General features: G+C 43.4%; 1 protein-coding gene across 1 annotated transcript in view; it reads right to left on the bottom strand.

Moving 5' to 3' along the window:
• Positions 1-350: 350 nt before the first annotated feature.
• Positions 351-12,060, bottom strand: part of LOC126260669 (post-GPI attachment to proteins factor 6) — a 140,154-nt gene continuing 128,444 nt past the window's right edge. The window contains exon 3 of the mRNA XM_049958006.1: positions 351-679. Within this exon, the coding sequence (XP_049813963.1) occupies positions 351-679 (329 nt within the window). The remainder of the gene's footprint in view (positions 680-12,060) is intronic.

Below are 12,060 nucleotides of genomic sequence, written 5' to 3' on the forward strand. Positions count from 1 at the left end.
CACACACACACACACACACACACACACACACACTTGTACACAATAGAAAAATAACGAAGGCAGTTGAAATAATTTAACATTTTCGTCTATCCCTGTATGTAGACGTACGGAGAGGCAGTGTTTCTCGAGTAATTTATGCGAAAAGTGTGCTACTTTTCATCTACTTCTCATTGTGCCGTTACTATCCTGCAGCGAGAAGCTCACACAGCGGCGCTGCGGCGCCTTCAGTTGCCTACGGAGCTGTTACGGGAAGAAGGCAGGAGTGGAACAGGCTTCCTACGTCCCGCCGCAGCGATCGGCAGGCCCGTGCACTGCACCGGCGGCTCCAGCCACCCGAAGCGACGCAGCAGTCACATGCTGCGCTTGCGCCAGGCGCGCACCGAGTTCTTCCAGAAGGGCCTGCGGTCGGTGGGCGTGGCTTCGTCCTCCGGCGTGTCGTCGACCCGGAGGGCGGCCGACTGGCGGCCCGGCTTGCGGGGCAGCAGGAAGACGACGGCGAGCGCCATGACGGCGTGCCACGCGCTGTGCACGTACTTGTAGTTCTGGCGCGTCTGCAGGAAGGCGTAGCAGACGACGCCCACCAGCACGAGCGCGAGGCCGGGCGGCGCGCGCCACCGCCAGTACGAGGCCGTGGGGTAGCAGCGGCGCCGCCGCCGGCACCGCGAGCCCCACGACGCGCCTGCAACACGATGGGCACCACCTTGCAGTCGGGACTCTGCGCGCCCTCACGAGTTGTGTACATCACTGGGGGCTCCAAGACGAGTGGAAAGAGGGCTTGTTGTCACTAATTTAAGCCTTCCCGTCTTTATTAAATGACAAGACGTTCGCAATCCACTCCATTATTTACTACGAGGCGTGTTTCTTAAGTAAGTACCGTTGTTGTTGTTGTTGTTGTTGTTGTTGTTGTGGTCTTAAGTCCTGAGACTGGTTTGATGCAGCTCTCCATGCTACTCTATCCTGCGCAAGCTTCATCTCACAGTACCTACTGCAGCCTACATCCTTCTGAATCTGCTTAGTGTATTCATCTCTTGGTCTCCCTCTACGATTTTTACCCTCCACGCTGCCCTCCAGTAGTAAATTGGTGATCCCTTGATGCCTCAGAACATGTCCTACCAACCGATCCCTTCTTCTAGTCAAGTTGTGCCACAAACTCTTCTTCTCCCCAATTCTGTTCAATACCTCCTCTCATTAGTTATGTGATCTACTTATCTAATCTTCAGCATTCTTCTGTAGCACCACATTTCGAAAGCTTCTATTCTCTTCTTGTCCAAACTATTTATCGTCCATGTTTCACTTCCATACATGCCTACACTCCATACAAATACTTTCAGAAACGACTTCCTGACACTTAAATCAATACTCGATGTTAACAAATTTCTCTTCTTCAAAAACGATTTCCTTGCCATTGCCAGTCTACATTTTATATCCTCTCTACTTCGACCATCATCAGTTATTTTGCTCCCCAAATAGCAAAACTCCTTTACTACTTTAAGTGTCTCATTTCCTAATCTAATTCCCTCAGCATAACCCGACTTAATTCGACTACATTCCATTATCCTTGTTTTGCTTTTGTTGATGTTCATCTTATATCCTCCTTTCAAGACACTGTCCATTCCGTTCAACTGCTCTTCCAAGTCCTTTGCTGTCTCTGACATAATTACAATGTCATCGGCGAACCTCGAAGTTTTTATTTCTTCTCCCTGGATTTTAATACCTACTCCGACCTGTTCCATTGTTTACTTTACTGCTTGCTCAATATACAGATTGAATAGCATCGGGGAGAGGCTACAACCCTGTCTCACTCCCTTTCCAACCACTGCCTCCCTTTCATGTCACTCGGCTCTTATAACTGCCATCTCGTTTCTGTACGAATTGTAAATAGCCTTTTGCTCCCTGTATTTTACCCCTGCCACCTTCAGAATTTGAAAGAGAGTATTCCTGTCAACATTGTCAAAAGCTTTCTCTAAGTCTACAAATGCTAGAAACGCAGGTTTGCCTTTCCTTAATCTTTCTTCTAAGATAAGTCGTAGGGTCAGTACTGCCTCACGTGTTCCAACATTTCTACGGAATCCAAACTTATCTTCCCCGAGGGCGGCTTCTATAAGCTTTTCCATTCGTCTGTAAAGAATTCGCATTAGTATTTTGCACATGTGACTTATTAAACTGATAGTTCGGTAATTTTCACATCTGTCAACACCTGCTTTCATTGGAATTGGAATTATTATATTCTTCTTTAAGTCTGAGGGAATTTCGCCTGTCTCATACATCTTGCTCACCGGTATGAAATTAAAAAAAGATATATCAATAATTTTATTTATACATGAAAGCCTGTACCGTAATCTACTTTTCTACGTAATTTCCGTCAATATTGAGACACTTGTCATAACCCAAGGAGATTCTGGTCTTTACGTAAAATCGGTAAGCGGGTCGAAGGCTTCCATCCAGTCACTTACTGATCAGTCTGGCCTGGCAACGGAAGACAGCAAAACGAAAGCCGAAATTTTAAACTTAGCATTTGAGAAATCTGTATATTGAGCAAGCAGTAAAGGAAACGAAAGAAAAGTTCGGAGTAGGTATTAAAATCCATGGAGAAGAAATAAAAACTTTGAGGTTCGTCGATGACATTGTAATTCTGTCAGAGACAGCAAAGGACTTGGAAGAGCAGTTGAACGGAATGGACAGTGTCTTGAAAGGAGGGTATAAGATAAACACCAACAAAAGCAAAACGATGATAATGGAATGTAGTGAAATTAAGTCGGGTGATGCTGAGGGAATTAGATTAGGAAATGAGACACTTAAAGTAGTAAAGGAGTTTTGCTATTTGGGGATGGTCGAAGTAGAGAAGATATAAAATGTAGACTGGCAATGGCAAGGAAATCGTTTCTGAAGAAGAGAAATTTGTTAACATCGAGTATTGATTTAAGTGTCGGGAAGTCGTTTTTGAAAGTATTTGTATGGAGTGTAGCCACGTATGGAAGTGAAACATGGACGATAAACAGTTTAGACAAGAAGAGAATAGAAGCTTTCGAAATGTGGCGCTACAGAAGAATGCTGAAGATTAGATGGGTAGATCACATAACTAATGAGGAGGTATTGAATAGAATTGGGGAGAAGAGGAGTTTGTGGCACAACTTGACTAGAAGAAGGGATCGGTTGGTAGGACATGTTTTGAGGCATCAAGGGACCACCAATTTAGTACCGGAGGGCAGCATGCAGGGTAAAAATCTTAGATGGAGACCAAGAGATGAATACACTAAGCAGATTCAGAAGGATGTAGGCTGCAGCAGGTACTGGGAGATGAAGAGGCTTGCACAGGATAGAGTAGTATGGAGAGCTCCATCAAACCAGTCTCAGAACTGAAGACCACAACAATAACAGCAACAACATTTGAGAAATCTTTCACGCAGGAGGATCGTACAAACATACCGCCGTTTGAGTCTCGTACAGATTCCCGTATGGAGGACATAGTGATAGACATCCCTGGGGTTGTGAAGCAGCTGAATGGGTTGAAAAATAAATAAATCGCCAGGTCCTGATGGGATTCCAGTTCGGTTTTACAGAGAGTACTCTACTGCATTGTCTCCTTACTTAGCTTGCATTTATCGCGAATCTCTTGCCCAACGTAAAGTCCCAAGCGATTGGAAAAAAGCGCAGGTGACGCCTGTATATAAGAAGAGTAGAAGGACGGATCCTCAAAATTACAGACCAATATCCTTAACATCGATTTGTTGCAGGATTCTCGAACATATTCTCCCTTCGAATATAATGAATTTCCTTGAGACAGAAAAGTTGCTGACCATGCATCAGCACGGTTTTAGAAAGTATCGCTCCTGCGAAACGCAACTCGCCCTTTTTTCACATGATATCTTGCGAACCATGGATGAAGGGTATCAGACGAATGCCACATTCCTTGACTTCCGGAAAGCGTTTGACTCGGTGCCCCACTGCAGACTCCTAACTAAGGTACGAGCATATGGGATTGGTTCCCAAATATGTGAGTGGCTCGAAGACTTCTTAAGTAATAGAACCCAGTGTTGTCCTCGATGGTGAGTGTTCATCGGAGGTGAGGGTATCATCTGGAGTGCCCCAGGGAAATGTCGCAGGTCCGCTGTTGCTTTCTATCTACATAAACGATCTTTTGGATAGGGTGGATAGCAATGTGCGGCTGTTTGCTGATGATGCCGTGGTATACGGGAAGGTGTCGTCGTTGAGTGACTATACGAGGATACAAGATGAGTTGGACAGGATTTGTGATTGGTGTAAAGAATGGTAGCTATAGATAATATAGATATATATATAGATAATAGATATATATAGATAATATAGATAAATGTAAAATAATGCAGATGAATAGAAAAAGAAACCCGCAATATTTGAATACTCCGTTAGTAGTGTAGCGCTTGACACAGTCACTTCGATTAAATATTTGGGCGTAACATTGCAGAGCGATATGAAGTGGGACAATCATGTAATGGCAGTTGTCGGGAAGGCGGATAGTCGTCTTCGGTTCATTGGTAGAATTTTGGGAAGATGTGGTTCATCTGTAAAGGGGACCGCTTATGAAACACTAATACGACTTATTCTTGAGTACTGCTCGAGCGTTTGGGATCCCTATCAGGTCGGATTGAGGGAGGACATAGAAGCAATTCAGAGGCGGGCTGCTGGATTTGTTACTGGCAGGTTTGATCGTCACGCGAGTGTTACGGACATGCTTCAGGAACTCGGGTGGGAGACTCTGGAGGAAAGGAGGCGTTCTTTTCGTGAATCGCTACTGAGGAAATTTAGAGAACCAGCATTTGAGGCTGACTGCAGTACAATTTTACTGCCGCTAACTTATATTTCGCTGAAAGACCACAAAGATAAGAGAGATTAGAGCTCGTATAGAGGCACATAGGCTGTCATTTTTCTCTCGTTCTGTTTGGGAGTGGAACAGGGAGAGAAGATGCTAGTTGTGATACGAGGTACCCTCCGCTACGCACCGTATGGTGGATTACGAAGTATGTATGTAGATGTAGATCGTTGTACCAGTTTTTGAATACCCTCCTCATAGAAGTCTGCCGCCTGACTTGTTAACCACTGCATTACCACTGTTTTGACTTCGTCATTGTCTTGAAGACGCTCACCGCCCAGGTGTTTCTTCAAGTGCAGTAGTCACTGGGCGCAAGATCGGGGCTGTACGGAGGATGATCTAGAGTTTCCCATCGAAAAGATGTGATGAGATCTCTGGTCTGATTCGCCACATGTGGACGGGTATTGTCTTGCAGCAAAACGATGCCCTTGCTCAACTTCCATGGACTGTTGCTTTGATTCTGGTGTGACGTAGGCCACCCATGTTTCATCGCCCGTAACAACTTGGCTTAAGAAATCATCACCGTCGTTGTGATACCGCTCAAGGGAAGTCAATGCACTGTCTGAACGTTTGGTTTTGTGCACATCCGTCAACATTTTCGGTACCCAACGCGCACACAATTTTCGGTAATTCAAGTCCTCGGTCACAGTGCCATACAAAACACTACGAGAAACATTAGGAAAGTCATCCCGCAAGGAGGAAATCGTAAAGTGTCTGTTTTCTCTCACCTTATTGTCCACTTCCTGCACCAAACTTTCATTAACGACCGGACGCCCACTCCGTTGTTCATCATTCATATTTGTGCAGTCACCTTTAAATGCTCTCATCGACTTTCTTACCATTCCATCACTCATTAAGCTTTCTCCGTAAACTGCACAGATCTCACGATTAATATCCATAGCTTTTAGGCCTTTAGCACTAAGAAATCTTATATGAGCCCGTACTTCAAACTCGGCGGGACTCACGATTATCGGAGGCATCTTAAACACTCAGTACACAACGTAAACAAGGAAGAATCAGACTGTAATGGCGTCAGTGCGTAGATTAAGATACAGAATTTCATGTAAAAATAAAATTATTAAGATATCTTAGCACGTCGTTTTTTTTTTTACTTTCAAAACGGTACTTACTTAAAAAAAAAACACGCTTCGTATAATTTCTACAATTGCGATTTCGACTCTTAAGTCATATTCATGTGGGTATGTTGCAATCAATGATAAACACTAAAGTTAGGAGATTCCAAAGAGTGTACATGCCTCACATTACTTCCACGAAATATTCTGTGTCATAATTTCCAAACATTGCTCGCCTACTGAAAACACAGCAGTTGTCAACATTACGCGAGCCATTGCGAGGTGTTTCACCGCTCTAGGCAAGAACTGAGAAATGACGCCCTCTTTTTTTTTTCCCCTACCATCGGTATCGGTCTCCCCGATCTCTCCAAAAAATGTTGAAATGTGTGTGAGATCTTATGGGACTTAACTGCTAACCAACACCAAAATCAAACGGCACAAAAATGCAGATTTCATACCATAATTTTAATCATTAAATTAATGTGACCAGACGTCCTCCTTTTGCGAGTACAGTCCTCAATTTTCATGCTTTGTCCTCAATTCCTGTAAAACTGATTGAGGCCATAAAAGTCCTCAGTTCCTTCCGTTTTGAAATTTTCCTAAGTAACTGAAATAGAAAGAATGTGCTGAACTCGACTGAATATACCAGTGCCAACAAATTTGGAATTAGTTACTTATCTTATTTAATTGCAAGAAAATGACTGATAAAGGTGCGCACTACTTCCTGGTGCGAATGAATTTTTCCTTGAATTTAGAAATTATGCTAGACTGATGGGGGACATGCCGAAAAATCAAACTAGATCATCTGCATAACCGTGGTGTTATTTTGTTTCCGTTTTCACTGAAATATTTTTAGAATAAGGGATAGCCTAGATTTCCTCTTTATCAGCATCCACTTCCTTGCGACTAAATAAATAAATAAATTACGCTTTGTTTGCATTTCCTATGGAGAGTTCTACAACTTTTATTAGCCCTCCTGGCGGCGCAGTGGTCTAAGCCATCGGCTTCTGATCATTCGTCCGAGACGGATTCGGTTTCGAATCCCAGTAAGGCGTGGATGTTGTGTTTGCCTGAAGGCACTGGTTCTTCCCCTTCCCCCGAGTCAGCGGCCCAAAATTAGAGACGGGCGACTGCTTCTAGCCTACTGAGTTGCTCACGGTGGCAAAGTCAAAAGTCTCATTAGTGGCTACTTTAATTTTCAGGTAGGTAGAGGCGATGTGTTTACTTTCGTCAAAATAAGTAAACATTTACAAATTAACTGTGCCACATGCTTTTGAAAACAATTCGGTGTTCCCTCTTTCATTTTTTCTCCTCGTCTGCTCATTTTTTTTCGCTGTTTGATTTGAAATTAACTTTTTCCGCTCTTTGTGTCCCTAAAATTTTGCCACTCTAGGCCACCGCCTATTCTTGTCTAATGGTAGATTCGGCCCTGAACATTACTAACATAAGCAATAAGAACGAGAGCCTGTATGGCTCACGTTAGCATTCGTCACATACATAGTCAGTATCAGTGATCAAAATATAGCATATCGTTATGATAACATGTTATAAAACAAAGTGATAAATCACTCTTAAAATTTTGTCGCTATGTAACAGACAGAAATACTGATTGCAGCTTAACCACTTTAAAATTACACAAAAGTCGAAACTTCAATTCTGGCAATTACAATAAATAGTCCAGCCTTCGGCAAACATGTTGTCACGCAAAAGATTCAACAAAACTAATCACAAACACGGTCATGTAACTTAAAGTATTGTGTTCTGTTTTTTAATAATGGATATGAATACTAATTAGGAGGGATAGTCATAAAGTTTTAGTTATCACACACAGAAAATGAAGTTACATAATTCATTTCTTAAATAATCAAAACGTCCTGGGTTTCGAGTTCGAACCTCGTCACTGCTTAAATTTTGAACAAAAATCATCAGCAATGGCTGCCCAAGACTTTCGTCATAAGAAGTCACAATCATTTTGCCAACGGCTTGTCAAAGAAGGGAGAGGAGCCGACAGGGGATCAGGGCATTCTCATGCGCTTGAGGTGGGAAAATTCCTCTAAAAGGCGGAAGAATCAGCAATGATCAACAGCATGAGGATTCAGGAGGCAACGGGAACCAGTGTATTAAAGATAGAAAATGTGTATTCAGAGGACACATGATCTGCAATCGAAAAATTCTCTAGATGATCTCTGCGCTGGCAAAAGATTCCGGACTAGTGTCTCATTCGCACCTCCGAGAGGGTACTGCCAAGACAGAGGTGACCATGAGAAAAAGATTGAATAAATCGTGGCAGGCCCCATCAAACCAGTCATGAGACTGATGACTCAAGCAAAAAAATAATTAGTTGGGTTGCTTGTTTGCAAGCACTGGGTGGCTATAATTAAACAGCAGCTAATTACAGAAAGGAAGGAAGGAAGATTGGGGTTAACGTCGCAATTGACAGATATCCACTGTGGTCTGTAATTAGCTACGGAAGTAGGAGGATATTCTAATGCGTTAATGTGGAGCTGATTTAGGCTGGAAACAATTAGTTCCAATTTCCGCCACCAGGTGCAAATGTGGCGCTGTGAATGCAAGAAAGCCCGCCGCTTGCACAGTTTATTCAATATGAACACGGGAGACATTGACGAGATGCTGTAAAACGTCAGATTTGCATCTCGTGGCCTAAACTGGAACTAATTTTTTCAAGCGTAAATCGGTTCCGCTGCCATATGATAATTACGGTCCATACTGGACATCCGTGAGTCGCTGCGTTTTAATTATAACCACTCGACATGTATCTGCAGTCCTGGCGCACACTGAAATCCGCGTGCCACACGCCCCTAGCAGAGCCAAAACAGTGTGGGGCAGGCCAATGATCGATTATCATGCGGCTGTTCCTTTTTCGCACTGGAGAAGGAACAATATTGCAACAATCCATGCAGAGTTATGGACGTGTACAGCAGCAATGCTGCTTGAAATGGCACAGTCAATACGTGGTTATGACGTTTCTAGCGTCGTCAAAGGAACAACGAAACGGCTGAAGAAGCAGAAATGGTAAGGGAAGTCACAGTCCTGCTGCTCGAAGACTGACGCATCACAACCTACACAGCAGCGGAAATGATCAGCCGCGTCAGGACAACCCAGATGACATTTTCAGCAGCCTGACCAACCAGTGCTGTTGTAGCACTGTGATCCTGAGGCGAAGGAGCAAAGCAGGAAGTGAATCCACCACCGCCGAGAAAGGTGAAGACACAACCATGATCGGACAACTGATGGTAAGTGTTTTTTGGAACTGCCATTGTGTGATACTGAAAGATAATTCTCGTAAGGCACAAGCTTAATCAGGAGCTTACTGCCGAAATCACCTAAAGAGATCGCAGGTTTTACATCTGCAGGAGTGGATGACATCGAAAGCGGCTTGCAGGCGTTACAACCAAGGAGCGAAGTGCCCCAGCATATTAAATAGACAAAATTACCGAGTATTGCCTATCGAAACGATTTTCTGGTCTAAGGGTGAACACACTGGAACGCTTAGTAAACATTAAAAATTACATTTGCTATACAGGGTTTTTGTTTTGTTTTAGCTTGAAACAACTATATACCTCGAAAACGACACATCGTACTAGAAACATGTTCTAGGTGAAAAGATAATATTAGTGAAAGTTATACTTGTCCGTGATGCAAGTGGCCACCTCTTAACTAGCCCTTCCTGCGGAATCAACATTGTACTTTCAAATGGGAATCCCCCCATTTTTATTAATTATTCGGACTCTACGCCGAAAAATACATAAGATTTAGTGAAATCATTATTTTCCATTTGTGGTAGATGACGCTGTAATCGACAGATATCAAGCGTGCTTGTTTTTGCAATTAATAAATGACGCATCTGATTCCACACTTAATTTACGACGTAAATATAAACCTTTGAGCCGGCAGATGTGGCCGAGCGGTTCTAGGCGCTTCAGTCCGGAACCGCGCGACTGCTACGGTCGCAGGTTGGAATCCTGTCTCGGGCATTGATGTGTGTGATGTCCTTAGGTTAGTTAGGTTTAAGTAGTTCTATGTTCTAGGGGACTGGTGACCTCAGATGTTAAGTCCCATAGTGCTCAGAGCCATTTGTAAACCTATGTGTTCCAACGGTAGATACTAATGTTCAAACGATGAGTGTTGGAAGCGGGATTGTACCGTACAAATAATATGGCTGGACATTGACATTTCTGGCAAATGCGCTGCCTGCAAGGTAACTTAGTTTTCTGTTCTCCGCGCAATTGATTGCGGTGAGTACCAAAACCATCAAATGCTTGATTTCTATGGCTATCCTCTAACCCTGCCATCAGGGTGACTGATTTCAGTGTGTTTCCATCCAACCGACGTAACTCTAGCATTGAGGGCTACTAGAACATAAACCACACCCCTTGTCATAAGGTAAGATGTCCATGAAGTGACTGTGGCAGGCGCAGCTGCCATGGATACGCACAGAAATCAAGCACTCCAATGGTGAGAGGCAAGAGGATTCAGCGAAATAAAGCATTCCGATGGGAACAGGAAACTATTACATCCATGTTGTTGTTCATAAATTAACACCAAACGTAGTTTCTAATCAGACACTGAAACGGCTAACCGTAGTGTAGTGTTCAATCAAATTTGCAACACTCAAGTAAATTTCGAACGTAAATATCTACCGTTAGGACACGAACGTGTACGTTTACATCGTAAATAAAATGTAAAATCAAATGCGTCATTTCTTAATTGCAGAAACAGGCATACTTGATATTTGTCGACTAGAGCGCCATCTATCACGATTGGGAAACATTGCTGTGAGTGGAATCTGACTATATAATAAAAAATGGGGGGGGGTGTCTCATTTGAAAACAAAAAGTTGAAGGGGTGATTAGGAGTGGGGAGTGGCCAATTACAGCACAGACAGATGTCCCCTTTACTAACGATAACTTTTCAACTACAACATTTTTTTCGTACGATGCTCTAGAAAAGCTTTCAAAAATACATAAGCCACGGCATACGGCAAACTTCAAATTAGAAAGAATACTGTTTTTCCCACATCGACACTCAACAACGAACGATTTACGTACACGACAAGACTCTTTCCATATATGTATTGCTGCATGGAACAGCCATTGCCTTTTGATGATTTTCTTTGTGTTAGGCGTTTCTTCTCCGTTTAAAAATTTTACCACGAAAACAAGCTTATGGACGTAGAAACTCGATTTTGTAATTGGCTGACAACGGAAAATCACATGTTTATTGACTTCACATTGCAAATCACTGAACTCATTAGTGATATGAATCGAATTCTAAAAGTACCCTAACACTTATACTTCGGTACATATCACGGAACACAGTGGAGAAATACCGAAAATTTTGGTAAAAAACTGAACACCTGGCAACCCGGACCACCGGAGCCGCTGAAGGTTTGTACACGGGCTCAACCACCCACAGCCAATACGCTAAAGAAGCCGCCTTTGGTCAGTATCCCACAGTAAAGCAGAATGTATACTCATTAATCACGTCTATCGTGTGTAAGTATACCGACGCTGCCCTTGGAATTTCTGCTTACCGGTATTGGCAGTCCTCCCGTGGCCAGCTCAATACGAACTCGACTTTGGTTACCAATTATGTGTTCGTACCACGACAGATACAAAAGCAGGAGGCTGTCAATAGAAAGTCCGAAACAACTCCCCCACTCACTTACAGAGGGCACACACACATACATTCCGCTTCTTTGGTCTAGGAAATTTTGCTTCAATCCCCGTATTCTCCAGACATGGCACCAAGTGGCTCTCTGCTTGGAGCAGGAAGACCACTGCGTAACAGGTATTTCCACAGCGACGATGAGGTTACAACTTGCGAAGATGTAGCGACAGTCCAACTCAGTGATACATCGACATGCCGTGTGGATCGACTGCGCAGCCACATTGTACTTCTTTGCGGCCGATCAACGTCTCTGGCGCCTATGTATCTGTGGCGGTATGCGTAGTGGCGTTGTCCGCGACTTTAAAATGTTGGAGCGTTAGTCTTTCGCCTCACTCTAAAGATGGCTGAACGATATACAGTCGAAATACTAGAAGAAGTTGAATCTATGCGCATCGCACCCGAAATGTAATAGCATACATAGTCTGGGTAATTTCCGCACCACGACTT

This window comes from Schistocerca nitens, chromosome 5 (genome assembly GCF_023898315.1).
Source record: "Schistocerca nitens isolate TAMUIC-IGC-003100 chromosome 5, iqSchNite1.1, whole genome shotgun sequence".
Taxonomy (NCBI): domain Eukaryota; kingdom Metazoa; phylum Arthropoda; class Insecta; order Orthoptera; family Acrididae; genus Schistocerca; species Schistocerca nitens.